At 39.1% G+C, this 15397-nt stretch overlaps 2 protein-coding genes and 2 pseudogenes across 6 annotated transcripts in view; 2 read left to right on the forward strand and 2 right to left on the reverse strand.

The window, feature by feature from the left end:
• Positions 1-478: 478 nt before the first annotated feature.
• TXNDC9 (thioredoxin domain containing 9) lies at positions 479-13616 on the reverse strand. Of its 4 annotated transcripts, none has more exons than XM_090281790.1 (5): positions 13472-13616; positions 10671-10874; positions 7292-7410; positions 3291-3545; positions 479-1021 (listed from the first exon to the last, which is right to left on the reverse strand). In XM_090281790.1, the coding sequence occupies exons 2-5, from the start codon at positions 10857-10859 to the stop codon at positions 904-906; spliced, it is 681 nt and encodes a 226-aa protein (XP_090137916.1). In that variant the 5' UTR covers positions 10860-10874; positions 13472-13616; the 3' UTR covers positions 479-903. The 4 variants fall into 4 exon arrangements, with proteins under 4 accessions (XP_090137916.1, XP_090137914.1, XP_090137915.1 ...); XM_090281788.1 differs by having other exon boundaries at positions 10671-10878; XM_090281789.1 differs by having other exon boundaries at positions 13454-13616.
• On the reverse strand, positions 5269-6071 carry LOC150006525 (large ribosomal subunit protein eL34 pseudogene; annotated as a pseudogene).
• On the forward strand, positions 9049-9326 carry LOC150006526 (small nuclear ribonucleoprotein G pseudogene; annotated as a pseudogene).
• Positions 13617-14530: 914 nt separating the features above from the next.
• EIF5B (eukaryotic translation initiation factor 5B) overlaps positions 14531-15397 on the forward strand; it is an 81171-nt gene continuing 80304 nt past the window's right edge. For both annotated transcript variants that reach the window (XM_090281785.1, XM_090281786.1), the window contains exon 1: positions 14531-14762. In XM_090281785.1, coding sequence (XP_090137911.1) covers positions 14728-14762 — 35 coding nt within the window. In that variant the 5' untranslated portion in view covers positions 14531-14727. The remainder of the gene's footprint in view (positions 14763-15397) is intronic.

The following is a 15397-nucleotide window of genomic DNA, read 5'->3' on the forward strand; positions in this document are numbered from 1 at the left end:
GTAAACTGGGGCTATAGTGATTAGGAAATGGTATTCTTGGTCTGCCATTCGTAGGGTAAGTCTGTGCTGCAGGTGGGGACTGATCGTGGAAGAGAAATGTGAGCAGTCTGCTTCCCCTAGGGAGAAACTGTAGGCTGAGATTGGGAGCTAGTGGGAGGAAGGATGTGGTGTCAAGGCTTAAATACCAGAGACTCACAATTCTTACCAAGATTTAGTATTTTCTTGAATAAATGTTTTTGTTTGCTTTATGCTTTTATGACAACTTGAGAGACTTTAAAAAAATTAATATTTACAAGTTATGGTTGTTTCAATAAGTCTGTAGATCTACTACCATTCCAAAAGTGCGTCCTCATTTAAAAAAAAATGCATTCCTTAAAGTGCAAGCAATCAGGACCCTTTAAATAAGCAATATGCTCTCAGCCTTAAAAAGCTTTCTTCTGCCATCAGCTGATTCAATATCAACATACAACACACAGAATAAATAAGCAGTTCTTTAATAGTTATGTAAATATATTACAGAAGTGAAGAGTGTTTATCATTTAGAAGTGCAGTGTGTTGCACTAGTAAATGTTACTTGACCTGTGGTATAAAGTAAATAATGCATGAGAAGTAGTCCTGTAATAGTTCACTGAATTTGTTTCCAACTCAGTAATAAAATCAATCACAAAAATAAGAGAATCCAGATCCTACCCAGATAATTTAAGACCTCATCAGTTTTCCACAACTTAAATATGAGCTCCACACAGAAAATATTAAAGATGTCTTTCAATTTGATGCAACTGTATAAAACTAGAATATGAACATTAGATGACCAATGTATCAAAATCAACAGAATTTAGAAAACACATTGAATTCTAAAGTAAGCAGAAATAAAGACAATTTACAACAAATTCTAACTGCTGTCTAATCATCATCAGAATCTGAATCATATTTTTTTCCTCGGATAGTTTTCTTTTCCAGCTTTGTGAAGTTTGTTCCAAATTTCTTTTGGCTCTGAAATGGTGGCTCCATTAAATTTCCACTAAAAATAAAGAAAATTTAAAAAGCATTTATTCTTTACGATTTAGTACCACTGGTATACTAAATTTCAGAAAAATCTTTTTCCCTCACTGTAACATACAGAATAGAGTGAAATTTTCTCTAAAATCTTGGCGTCAAGGAAGAGGTATTCAATATATTATTCATACTAATAGTTAACAGTGGTAAACCTTACTTTTTACTATTAAATGTTTTGAATTAAGGTTTTATTTTCTCTTTTATCATTAATTATTGATTAACATTTCACAGGATGCCAAAAGAATTTGACTGAAAAGCAAAGAAATAAAAATTTCAGTTATGCTGAACCTGTGTTAGATTCTTTTCACGTGGAAATGACACAGAAAAATGTGCTGTATTTTTCAGCCTGTTATGACTTGAGTCTGCTTAACATCTTTTGATGTTTAGATTTCTACAGACATCATTAAAACTCATGGAATTCATTATCATTAACTGGAATTGGTGTGAAACTTTTCAATGATGCCTGAGAAAGAAATGAAATATGATCATTTCTTCTTTCAAAAATATACCTAGCACTTAGATCTTGGTTTTGAAGTATCATTTGCCACTGAAAGGAACCACGGCTCTTTGGAGAAATAGCCAGTTCTACAGAGAGTACATGAGCATCCCTAAAACATCTCATTTGTACCAGAAGGAAAGTGCTCAATTATGGAGATATGACCAAAGGCTATAGAGGCCAGTATGAAAGGGGCTCTCACTGGCTAAACCTGAGGCAATTTGAAGTTCAAAGTAAATAATAATGGCAAGATGATAACCCCCTGAATAAAATAATCTACAGCTCATTCTAATACAAATAAATTAATGTGAGATATTACGTTGTTCCTTAAGTCACCCTTTAGCCTTGTAGACAACTGATTAACCAGATCTATTATTCCTACCAGAAATGAGACGCACCATCACATGCCTCTTGGTATGGTGCACTACCTAAGAAGGAAGAATACATCACTTCCATAATATACCTTTGAAAAAGTGTATAATATGAATCTAAACTTGAAACATTAGACAAATCCAAGTTGGAGGATGCTCTGTAAAATAACTAGCATGTGCTCTTCAAAAATGTCAAAGTATTGAAAAACAAAGGAAGGGTAACAGACTATTATAGAATAATGGAAACTAAAGACTCATTAACTATATGCAATGTATTTTTTTTTGACACAGAGGGCATTACTGTGACAATGACAAAATTTGAATATTGTCTGTAAATTACATAAATTTCCTGTTTTAATACTGTGGTTATATAAGAAAATGTCCTTGTTTTTAGGAAATACACACAAAGACATTTAGGAGTAAAGGTACAGTACATTTACAATTTCCACTCAAATGGTTCTGAAAAAAATTTAAGATAAAGAAAATATTAAATGTTTAAAATTAGGAAACATGGGTGAAGGGTATATGAGCATTCTTTGTATTATTTCCAACTTGTTTAAAGTTTGAAATCATTTCAAAATAATTTAATAAATATTAATATTTCATTTACTATCAAGAAAATAAAACCTAAAATTCCAAAATCAATTTCTACGATGTAGAAATCTTTTAGACCCATGTAGGAGATTCAGAGGAAAAAATAAGAGAATCTTCTATTTATTGAAATGCACTATGTCTGTGGAATGACGACTGTACAGTTTTACCAATTATTCTTGCAAATAAAGAACAGGCAAAAAGGACAAGATGATATGCTCTAATTTGTGGAATTAGATAAGTTATTTGTCTGGAAAAATGGACAAAGAGATGAATGAAAATGAAAGATGGAATTTAGATAGTTTTCAAACTGAGACTCTTCCCCATAGTAATTTTAGCTAAGCATAGAAATGAGATTCTGTACATTTTATCTGACTCTACAAATGAAGACAGGAACACACATTAAAAAAACTAATGTTTTTAAAGTAAGTCATTATCATTTTGAGCAATCCAGTTTAAATCAGGGAAGAGTCAATTCTGGGGCCGTCATTTTGGGTTTCCAGATTCTACAAAATTAGATTCAAGAGGATCTGTTAGGTGGAAAACTTTTACAGCTAGGTGTACTCCAAAACTCACTTTTACCCATAACTCTGATTTCTGCTGTGAGATCATGCTCATAATGCACAATTTAAGAAATACTATGCTCTTCCCTTGCCAGTTTTTCTACATCTCAGACAAAAGATCTTAGTTCTATAAAATAAATGTTACAAAAAAGTATCTTCCCTAAAAATATCGGAGAATGTGAAAAATAAGTCTATTGTTTTGTTAAAAGTTACCTGTAATTAAGAATATCAGAACAACCAAGCCTCCATTCTAATGTTTCTGTGGTGAAGTCATCTGTATTTCCTAGGTCAGTAAATCCAACGATGTAATCTTGTGTTTTTCCATCTTTTACCAGTGCTAGTGTGGGAATGACTTTGATCCTCAGTCTCTCACAAAGGAAAGGTGCTTTTTCCACATTCAGCTTCAAAAATTTGGTCTCCAGATGTTTCTTGGACAGTATCACCAAATGTCTGTCTAATATTTTACACCTGTAAACAACAAATATAGAAAATCAAAGCTAAAACAACAGCTTCTCTTTTTAAAAATAAATATTATTAAAGTACATCTTATTTATTTTATGCTGAATTTATTCCTGGGCCATAAGTTATTGATTTTTCAGTTTCTTCTGGGATATCTCTTCCTTCTGTGAAACTGCCTCTTCTGGTTTAGGAACAATCTGCTTTTTCATTATGGATCATCTAAATGTGGCAGGGAGGGCTTGTGTGTGGGTTAACCCACCCATGTGCACTGTAAGTTCTTTCTACCCCGTGCCTTGGGAGCTTTGTGCTCAATGACCAGAGAATCTACATCTAAACCCTTAAGTTCAGCATTACTGTCTGTATTCTTAAGCATGCACAGGAAAAAATTTAGCACTCTTTCAGCCACTGACCAAATCTAAATCTAGCCTCACTGTTTGGCCTGGGAACACCTACCAACTCCACTGTTGTAATGACAAATGACACACATTGCTTCTGCAAGGTGACATCCTTCAGATACTCCATGGCTTTTTGAATATGCATACTTCTTGGCCTGGGCAGTTTCGTGAGTGTTCTTAAAAGTAAACACCAAGATTTGACTTCTTGATATGCATGATTTTGTGGGGTTTTTTGGGTCAAGTGAATAGCGAACCATTTTCAGGTCACCTGTGGCAGCTCTTGGGGAGAGCTAAGGTACATGTAATTTTATAGTTTATTTTGTTTGAGTCTCATAATTTGGTAGCCAACTGGTCCTTGTATCAGATGACCGCATTTCCATCTCATAGATTAGCTGCCTGTGAGAAGTAGAAAAACAATCTAGTATTTTAGAAAGTCAGATTTGTTCTGAAATTTATAAAAAACAGAATATTCCATATATGCCTTAAATCATTAAGTGCTCTACACTGTCGTCATGTTCATGGTAAGAACAAAAAAAATCCTCATTTCTCTAATGCATGTTTCCTGGTATCTCATACAGGGAGCCTGAACGGTGACAAATCTGACCTGATAGAACTTAGAAGGGACTTCTTAGAACAATGTACATATGGTGTCACATTTGGAAGTCATTAGGAAAGAGTGATTGGTGTGACTGAGAGAACTCTTCTAGCTGTGCAACTCTGTCAGCAAGAAGCATATTAAGGTTAAGGGCTGTAAATACAGTCATTGTTTTACAAAATGAATAATACTAGAAGTAACTTTCATTAAGGCATCTTAATGAAAATGGAAGTGACAATTTCTTTATAGAAGAATGTATTTAAACTGGTCAATCCTCTAGTGTTTCTGAAACAGACTATTAGAATAATCTTTTTGAGCAACAGTTCTTAACTGTTGGCACTCATTACATCCAACTTTCAAAATAACATGAATAAAAAAAAATTCCCTGGGAAACACACAGGTGATGCTCATGCCCAATAATGTTGAGAACCACTGCTTTGGATGGCTAGGCTTTTGGGGCGCTCCTTGTTTGTCATTTTTCCTGAATTAGGTTTGGGTCCAGGGACTTTCTTATAAATTTAATGCCTCATCACTTTTCCCATAAATGTATTTTTTTATATATAGCCCTTAAGTGCAGCAATGAGAATTCTGTGAAAACTGTAGGAAAGACCAAATTATTAAATGGTGTTTGAATGAAGTTCAAAAGAAATGATAAATGAACCGCTGTATGAAATATGCTCTTGAACATTCATATATAACTCGACTCCATGGTTTTACTGGAGTAATATGGAATTTATTTTATTTATTTTTGCCTTTTGTTTTTATTACTCAAAAAAGCTTCATTTTTAAATTTAGTTTTCTGGCTCTGTGCTTGTACCTACTATACTTTCACGATGATTTTCTGCTCCTCAATAAGAAAAGCATGCTTGATCCTGTCATGGACACATTTAGCAAACATGGATTCACCACAGGCCCTGCTGACACTGACATGTTTTTTTCAGTCTAGACAACGTCATTAGAACTTTAAGGTCTCACAGCACAAACTCTGTGAAGTCGGCCTAGGCACATGCCGCACGCAGATTTTGGTGCTTCCTCAACCTTCTTGGTATAAAAGTAAACACTTTTACCAGATGTTCAGGACAGCCTAGTGTTATTAGAGGCTGTATTGTGGAACAGCCTCCAACGATATGTCAAATGCTGGACCACTCTGAATATCTGAAGACACTGTCCCTGAAAAAGCTAGAACTTATTTTAAAAATAAGGCTGTGTAATTAATCCATTTTTTTAACAATATAGAATTAGGCTTAAAACCTCTTATCATTTAGTAACTGCATGACATTAGGTGAGTCAATCTCTCCAAGTCTTGGTTTCCACACAGAGCATATACCTACTTACATCAAAAGGGTCACTGTGAATGTTCCAGGATCTTAAACAAGAAGTATACAGTCTACTATGTGCTAGGAACTTGGATTTTTAAATATATATACATAAAAATTAATGATTTAAATATTGATTTTTCAGTTTTGTTTGAAGGTTAGTACTCCTGGTGATGCACTGTTTATATAGTCATCAAAATATTTACTGAGCACCTACTGTGTCAGTCATTGCTGCTCTAGGGCTAGGAACCCAAAGCACAGCGGGCCACAATACATGCAAATTTTATACCTTCTACAAAACTAACAAGCTAGTGGGTGAAGACATCTAATAAATAAGCAAACAAACATATATCAATCTCACAGACTGACATCAACATATCACCTCATCATATATATCAGAGGTTGGCAACTTAAGGAATATGTGTGCCAATGCAAGATGAGAGTGTGCAACAACAGTCGAGGGTTTCCTTGATACTTGTTACCCTCCTAATCCCTTTTCCCACTTTCCCTTAGAAGAGATTTCATCATTTCAATATTTTTCCCACTTTTACTTTTTTAGTCAGTAAGCCTTGGCCAATCAATCCATGAAAGGTTTTAACTAACAACCAACTTGTTGGGTGGTGAACCTAAGATTGGGGGCCAGACAAGTTATGGAAATGAGAGAAGGCGGCAAGGCTAATACGACTGTGAACAATGAAGACACAACCTGGACCATATGATGGTTTAAGGAAGGCAGCCCCACTCAGCATCAGCAAATTACTTCATACTGAATCTAGGTCAGTTATAATCGTCTGCTGATTTTTATTAACATTCTGAAATTTAAATTTCTAAAAAATAAAATATTTCTAGATTTTTAAATGTTGGCAACTAATCAAATTTTGGTGCTTAAAGAAAAAAGACTTGAATTCACTGGCTTAAGATATGTAACTGCTTCTGGGGGTATTTTCATTTTATAAGGGATCTGCTTCCATAGAGAGGTTTGCAGACTTAGGTTGGATTGAGATCACTTTCTTCTCCTTCCAGCCAAGCCTGGAAGTTCCAACTATGCTCCTGGTGAAAGGCTCCGCCAAGCCATTGTCTCCGTATGGCTACATCATAATAGTGGGGAAAGAAAAAAAAGTAGAAACAATTCTTGTTGCATTGACTAAAAACTTTAAGTGTATATTTCTAAGATGTTTTTAAAGTTAGTATGAATATAATTCAGAAAACAGCCATTTATATAGAAATATTCTTGAATTTCAATACTGTTCATTTATCCTTTTGTATGTCACTGGTTTTTAAGTTGATCTTTAAAATAACTATTGCTTAACTTTAATGTACAGACTTCTAGTACAAAGAAGCAACATAGGAAGTAGTTCCTTTTATTTTTCTTAATTTCTCTGTCAGTATACTTCTATTCAAAGACCTCTCTATATTTAAAAAAAAAGTCACTGAAGGAAACAAAGTTACCTGAATGTGGAGTCTCTGTAGAAATGGCAAACGACTTTTTTACTCTCCTTGACTTCTTGAAAAAAGTCTCTTTCACTAGGGATTTCTCTGTATTCCCCATGTCCTTTTGCAAGCCATTCCTGATTTGAAAGGGAAATATTATACAGTTGCAGTATCTCTTTCAGAATCAGTTTACAGTCTGTGTCCAAATCAATATCACACAGGGTGGGACAAATGGAGGTTCACAGTTGTGAGTATGTGAACAGTTTATTCTTGTATTAATTAATTAGTGTATTATTTTCCATATGAACAACTGTAAACCTACTTTTGTCCAACCCTGTTCTGCGTAATGAAGTCGATTTTATCTATAGAGAAAGATTTATTTTCCTATGTTTCTAGTGTCAGTGCAAAAACAGTCTTTGGGTAGTGGCTACCTCTATAGCATGGCTCATATTTTAGACAGTTATCTGTCTTGGTAACTTAGAATATATATGTCTTCTTAGAACTCTGAAAATAAAAATGTATAGACCCAAGAGACTTAGAATGTAAAACCCATTTAATTTCTCTGCACTCACACTACTAAAATCAGAAGCACCTGATTCAGATTACTAAAAAGCTTTCATAAATAATGTTCATGAGATAAAGTCAGTCTTTGGGGACAGGGTGGGAGAGGAGAGTTACTGCAGTGCTGAAGTTCAGGGGGCCTGCTTACTCTTCATGACTACCTCAGAGAGGCAGGTACCTCTTCTATACTGGCCACCAATTAGTAGTATCCTACAAGAAAAAGTTGTCAACTCACACAGTGGCCAGGTCTCACAAGTCATGTAATCCGACTTCCCAAACCAATATGTCAATTCTAATCAACCACGCCTGACAGACCTTTCAGCCTCTTGAACGTTTCCTGTGGAAAGCTTTTCACCACAACTGGAAACCTGTTTCATTTTTCAGGCTGCTAGCTTTAATAAAAAGGGGTACTGGGCTTGCAGGTAGAGGCATGGGCTTGAATAATTGTTCTACTACTTATTAGGCTATGAATTCTAATACTTTTTTTTCTGAGTCCCAATTTCCTCATCTGTAGAGATCATGAAGCATTTATCTCATTGAGTAGTTGTGAAAACAAGACAATCGACATGAAAGTAAGTAAAACAGTATCTGACACATGTGCTTAAACCACATTTGCATGCGTACTCTCTAATTTTTAGAAAGGTCTTCTCACACTGAAGTACAATATCCCTAACTTTGGTCTGTGGAACCCAGCTTGGACCTAAGATTAGAAAAAAGTTCTAATCTTTCTCTCATGTTACCCCTTCAAATATTGCATTTCATCTTGTCCTTCCTTCTCCACACTAAAATTTCCGTTTCCTTTTGACTCTTTCTCGTATAAAACGATATGTAGACATCTTACTCTTCTGCTTTTCCTCTGAATACAGTCTAATTCCTCCATGTTCTTTTAAAATGTGGCAGAGGTGTGAATGCAGCCTTCTGCAAGGCCCAACTAGAAAGGGCCTGAAACACCACCCCCTCTCCTCCTCTGTACTTAAGCCAACACAGCCCAGACACAGTAGCTTTGGTATCCATTTCACATTGGCTTGCACTGAGCTGAAACTCACAGAATCCCAGACATCTCCTTATGTGACATTTCTCTGGTAAAGGTGCTATTAACAGTTTAAACTCTCAAATAACAATTCCTTAATAACGTGACATTTCTTGATTCGTTTCTTCACTTGTCAATGACAGGTGTACTTAAAAACCAGTATTTTTGGTTTGGAGGTATCTTGGAGCTCGCTGCGTAGACACCATGAGCAAAGCTCACCCTCCCGAGTTAAAAAAATTTATGGACAAGAAGCTGTCATTGAAATTAAATGGTGGCAGGCATGTCCAAGGAATATTGCGGGAATTTGATCCCTTTATGAATCTTGTGATAGATGAATGTGTGGAGATGGCAACTAGTGAACAACAGAACAATATTGGAATGGTGGTAATACGAGGCAATAGTATCATCATGTTAGAAGCATTGGAACGAGTATAAAGAATGGCTGTGTCCACCAGAGAAATCAACTGCTCTTTATATCTCCTATTTTAATTATAAAAATCAAGTCCTGTACAGTTTCACATTAAACTTTTGTTAAATAAACTTTTGTATTGGTCAAAAAAAAACACCCAATATTTTTGTTTTTTAAACAGCTACCTTTCTCTTCGTTACTTATTCTCATGTGTTAACCAAGAGGCTGAAGACCTGAACCTGTTTCTTAGAGGCAAGCCCACTCCGAACCTCCACCAATGCCTGGCAACTCCCAAGACGCTCAATACCCACTGTGCTCTTAAGTACAGTTCCTTTCACAGAGCATGTGTTCCACAGGTATGTGCAGAATGGGATCAAGCTGGATGGGAACAAATGACAGTGCAGCCTGAGCCTACCCTACACTGACAAATGGACAGCCCCTGGTTCTCAGTTAGGGGTTACAGCCCAAGCCACTTGGGGCCTCCTCCTATTTCTCACCTTGTCCTTCTGCTCCCTACCTAAGTCCCACATCTCTAGCTGCCATTAACAGTAGGGGGGTGCTTGGTTGACTGAGGAATACTGATTAACATTAAGTGCTTATGTCACTGTGTGTATTGGTTTCCCCAATGCCTTCGTGGATCAGCAAATCAAAATTATTATACAATCTATACTACTCTTTCAAAGAGAACAGCTTTAAAAACCTTTAAGGCTTCTTGCCTACTTCCTTAGAAAAACACTTTAACAAAAAAGATATATTAAAATGCAGTGAAAACTCTAATAAAATCCTTTGAGTTACTCCATGGCAAATTCATTTTAAATCGATTTGCATTTTAAAAATTAAAAAAGGCCCTAAAGGCTGCTTGTTTCAACTTATTTTTAATTATAAATACTTGGGACTATTGTTTTTAACTGCTGACAACTACATTTAAGACACTGATAAATGTTCCTCACTGCAAATCAGGTAGATTCAGACTTCTACAAAAATATCCTAGTTATGACAACTATTTTTTTCACTTGCACATTAGCAATTAGCTTAAATCTTATCTCATTTGCTTTAAGCACAGCTAGCTTATGACAGGCTTCCCTACCACCTGAAAGGGAAACCACCAATTCCCGCTGCTGCCAGTACTTTCTGTAGTTCACTTCAACCACGAAAATTTGAGCTTAGAAAATGATCTTGGGAATGTTTCTTTTACTTGACTGTGGATTAATATATTAAACAAGATAAGTTTGAATGTGTCTTTAAAACTAATTTTTTTCCACCCAAATTTTTAATGATAGGTACTTGGAGGTCAAAACCCTTAAAAATGAGGACTGCAATTTAACTACTGTCATATGTGTATATTTGTTAGGCGCATACTGTTAAAGCAATTTCAGAAAGCAGGGCAGAGGGCTTACTTGTTTCTGTTGTTGAGCTTTCCTTAGTGCCTCAAGTCTCTTTTCTTTGAGATGTTCCAATTCATCCTCGTCAATCTGATCCAGTTTCTGAATTTCAGCATCCAAATGTTCTTCCACTAGTTTGGTAGCCTGAAGCAACTGATTTTCCAGGACTTTTGAAAACATGTCAACAGAAGCATTAGCTTCCATTCTTCACAGTTCAGCCTTACTGGTGGGTAGAAGGTTTACAAAGTTAAAAAAAAAAAAAAAAAGGCTGGCCTGTGTGGCTCAGTTGGTTGGGTATCGTCCTAAAAGGTGAAACGTCGCCAGTTCGATTACTGGTCAGGACACATGCCTGGGTTGTGGGTTCCATCCCTGGTCGGGGTGTATACAAGAGACAACCGATTGATGTTTCTCTCCTTCTCTTTCTCTCTCCCTTCCCCTTTCTCTAAAAATAAATGAATACAATCTTAAAGTGTGAACAGTAAGTAAAGTTTCTCTCATTTTCAAAAATTCTAGCAAGTGCTAGAATTTAGCAAGTCCACACATTATGTTCTTCAGAACACAAAAGACATGTTCTTCTCACAACCAAGCACTTCAAGTTTAGGCTTAAGAATTTTTATTTAAGTGTTTTAAAACTTAATTGTCAATGGTTCTAGTCACAGCACCGAAAAACTAATTAGAGCAAAGTTTAGGTGGTTCTGATTTATGTGTTTCAGTATACCAAAGCAAAGCTAAGTCTTCAAAACCAACAGACCAGAGAGAAATAAGTTGGGAGTTACAGTAGTTGGAGTTATACCTTGTGATACTCCTACAATCAGTGTTCTTTACCACAGGAAAAGGGAAGCAAAGCAGAAATGACCAAACGATGGAAACATTTAACTGTTGTGAGGCTTTAGACATACATACACATACCAAACTTTGCTTCAACACAGAGCAGAGTTGAGCAAAAGGTACATTTTTTATGGTCTTTACCTAAATGACTTCCATTTCTTTAACTCCTAAAAGAGCCGATTATAATTTATGAAAAGAAAAGTGCCTGGTTTTCCCTAAACTTTAGTTTCCATTCCTGTTCTCCCATTACCTAACATAATCTATGAGGCCCCAAGACTGATATTGGTATTGATTTACCGACACTCAGTGTTCTTAATGCTGACATAAAACAATATAGCACTCTAAATATCAAGAACTGATTTTTTCTATCACTCTATGTAAGATAAGGGTTTATATAATTAGATGGCAATTTTTATGTGTACTCCTGGGTTATTACTACAGAAATATGATTTATAATTTGCCTGTCAAAACAGGAGACTATTGCATCTCAACTAATTGATACATTTGCAAATACAACAAAGCACATTTAAAAATCTGAATAAACTGTGAACTTATCCACTAGCTTCTGACATAGTGCGGCCCACATAGATCCTCTATACCTGTTGAGCTGTACAGACATAGCTTTCCTGAAAACTTCATTTCTGATTCCTTCTTCTTCAAAGGAAAATACACACTTCCATTCACCTTTGCTATGTCTAGAGCTAGCAATGCCTGGGGCACAGCAGATGCTCAAAAAATATTTAACTTTGACTGAACAAATTTTAAGTTCCTCATAAATGCTAAAATTTTAAAGGAGCTATATTTCAAATACAGTAAAGGAAATTCACACTCCCTCTCTCCCAAGAAAAATGTCAGTAAGATTGTGACCCTCACTAGAGGCTGGATGAAGCAGAAAACTGGATATTAAACCCTGACTTTCATGTCAGAACCTCCTTTTACTGGGGCATAGCGATACTTATGCCTGGAGTTTTATAGGATGAGCTTAGAATTTGATGCTAGGATAATTTGGAGAAGTGATTAACAAGAGCTGCTCCGGGGGCAGGTGGTGGTGTTCACAGCATTCAAAAGGGAAAAAGTGAATGTTTAGTGATGATGTTAACTTTTCTCTCTCTTTTGAAAACTCATCAAGGACCCCCCCCCCCCCAACAGCTTTTTAGAGAAAGGAAAGGGGATAAGGGAGAAGGGGGAGCGGGGGGAGACAGAGGGAGAGACAGAGAGAGAAAGAGAATTAGATTGTTGGGAGATTGAGGGATGACTGGTTGCCTTCTTGCATGCGCCCCAACCGGGGATCGAACCTGAAACCTGGGTATGTGCCCTGACCGGAATCAAACCGCGACCTCTTGGTCCACAGGCGACGCTCCAACCAACAGAGCTACACCGGTGGGGCTCATTTTTCTCTTAATTTTTTTTTTTTAAATTCATTGATTTTAGAGAGAAAGAGAAACATCGTGTAAGAGAGAAACATCAACTGGTTGTCTCCCATACGCGTTCCCATCAGGGATTGAACCTTCAACTAAGGTATGTGCCCTGACCGGGAACGGAGCCCCCAGCTTTGTGGTGTATAGGAGGGCGCTCCAACCAACTGAGCCACGCCGGCCAGGGCGTGATAACTGCGATTCTTCCATTGTTCAGTTCAACTGGAACGGTGGGAAAGGACTTCTTTTCAAATTACCTAACCACTTCCTTGATCTTCCTACGTACACCCGCCCAAAAAACCAAGAGGCCTCCTCCTTAATTGTGAACAATACCTTCCCAAAAGTATCCAGTCACTCCTTAAGCCCCCGAGGATAGGAGAGGGCACAGTTCAGGTGGCCCCAACTTAATCGCCTTCCGGGGCGCATGCTCCAAAGCCGCCTCGGCGCCACTGACACTGGCACCTGGGCCGCGCCCCTGCACCGCCCTGGCCGGACGTTGCCGGATGTTAATGCCGGGACTCGGTGGCCGAGTTTTTCACACCATCTCTGCCTCACCTGAGCTCTGGCTGATACCTGAGAAGTGACGGCCCAGCGGCTCCAGAAGAACAGTCCACTCGGGCTTCAGTTTCGCAGCAGCTGCTAATGGCTACGAACCGGCGGTCACTTCCGCATCCAGATTGGCTGACGCCCTTACGCTTTATAGCCTGCGACGCCCAAGGATTTGGGCAGGGAGGATGCCGTGCGTGCGTGCCGCGAGAGCCTATACGCGTGCACCTCCCCGACTGGGGCCCGGAACCGGGTTTCCGGTTCGGGGGTTTAAACCTCCTAGAGGGCGCGGGAGCAAAGTATGCTGGAAGTTGTGGTTTCTTAGCGCTCAGCAGGAGTTGTCCAACTTGCTTAGGGTCTAAGCTTCAGTACACGATATGCCATCAGAAATGAGAGAGCTACGATCATGCCCAGGAGTGAGTGACACTCTGACTTCGTTTCCATCCTCTTGAACCTTTTCTTTAAAAAAAGAGTTGACTTGTAACATACAGCATTAGTTTTTATTTAGTTAACGCCCGTAATACCACCGTTCAGATTCGGATATGGCAGATTTTCACCATCTGGTTCCCCGTGACTTTACTAATACAAATTTTTAGAGCTCGTTCTTGGAAACATTAAGACCTATTTTGGGGACTTGCTGGGTATGCCCTTGTTTTATTTTTATTTTTCAGTGAATGTACGTACTTCCTAATTCCTGGACGTTACTGAGACACCCAATTTTGTCCTGGATTTATCTTCGTTGCGAACAACCAGAGCGCTTAACTTTGGTTCATTGTGGTTCTTTACTGAACTTCGGGCAGCTGAGAATACAAAGGTGGTGGGGAAGCCCAGGCAAAGGTCTACTTCTGACCGAGCTCCAATCCTCTAAAGCTGCGTTCCACCGCGGGAGAGGCCAATGTAGAGAATTTTCAGCCTCATTGTCGGCCTTCAGGTTTTAGAACCTGGAAATCGCTCAGTTCTCGGTGCACGGCGGACGACCGAGGGAAGGGGGCGCTCGTACTTCCGTCTGGCGGGCGGGTGATGTGGAGACGCTCTAGTCGAAGGCAGCTCTCGATGAGCCGCGCTCTGCGTCTCGACGCTGAGGCGGCGGGCCGATGCGCTTGCGCGCTGAGAGCTTACACCATATGTGCCCGGTCCCAGTGCGCGGGTCTGTGGAGATCCCGGTGCGAGAGGCGGCCGCGCGGAGGGAAAGGGAGCCGATCGGAGACCAAAGTCGGACGGGGATAGTGGATCTGTGAGAGATATACTAGAGGGGTTGGAACCGCGAGCGCCGCTATCACGCCATGGGGAAGAAGCAGAAAAACAAAAGTGAAGAGAGGTAAGCCAGTGGCTGGGTCTGGTCGGCGGCGGCCGGGGCGGATCGGGGTTGAGTTGGTCCCGCAGACGCGGGGTTGGACCCACGGTCGAGGCTTGAGGCCAGCCTCTCAGGGCACCGGACGTGGGCCCTGAGTGGGTGCCGCGCGTCCGGGACCCCATTGCCGGGCAGGCGCGGAGGGCCTCAGCGGCGGGAGGGTTTTCCCAGCCAAGGCTCAGTCCCACCGCTACTCCTCGCCCGGCCAAGAAAAACAGGGGTCTCCGGCCTGAGAAGTGGGGCAGTCATTTTGGAGGGCCTGACGTGGGCCGGAGAGTAGGGGTTTTGAGGCGCAAGTATAGGCGAGGGTAAGGAAGAGTTCTCTTTATGCCTTTGTACCTGTGAATACTTGGAGAGAGGAGGGAGTTCGAATCAGCTGTACCTACGGCCAGGTTTTTTCCACTTTGAGCTTCTCATGTACGTTGGAGATGTTTAACACAACTCCTTTTTAATTCCATCTAATTTGGGCCCAGTTCCCAATTATGAAGGGCTGATTGTCCAGATTCCATGCTTTTCGTTTTCCTTCATCTGGCCAGTCTTTTGGTGATTTCTTTGCTCTCTAGCACCTCCCCTAAGAAAGGAGGAGGAGATGAAACAAACCA

The sequence above is a fragment of the Furipterus horrens genome, unplaced genomic scaffold, assembly GCF_987537825.1.
Source record: "Furipterus horrens unplaced genomic scaffold, mFurHor1.1.pri manual_scaffold_6, whole genome shotgun sequence".
Classification (NCBI taxonomy): domain Eukaryota; kingdom Metazoa; phylum Chordata; class Mammalia; order Chiroptera; family Furipteridae; genus Furipterus; species Furipterus horrens.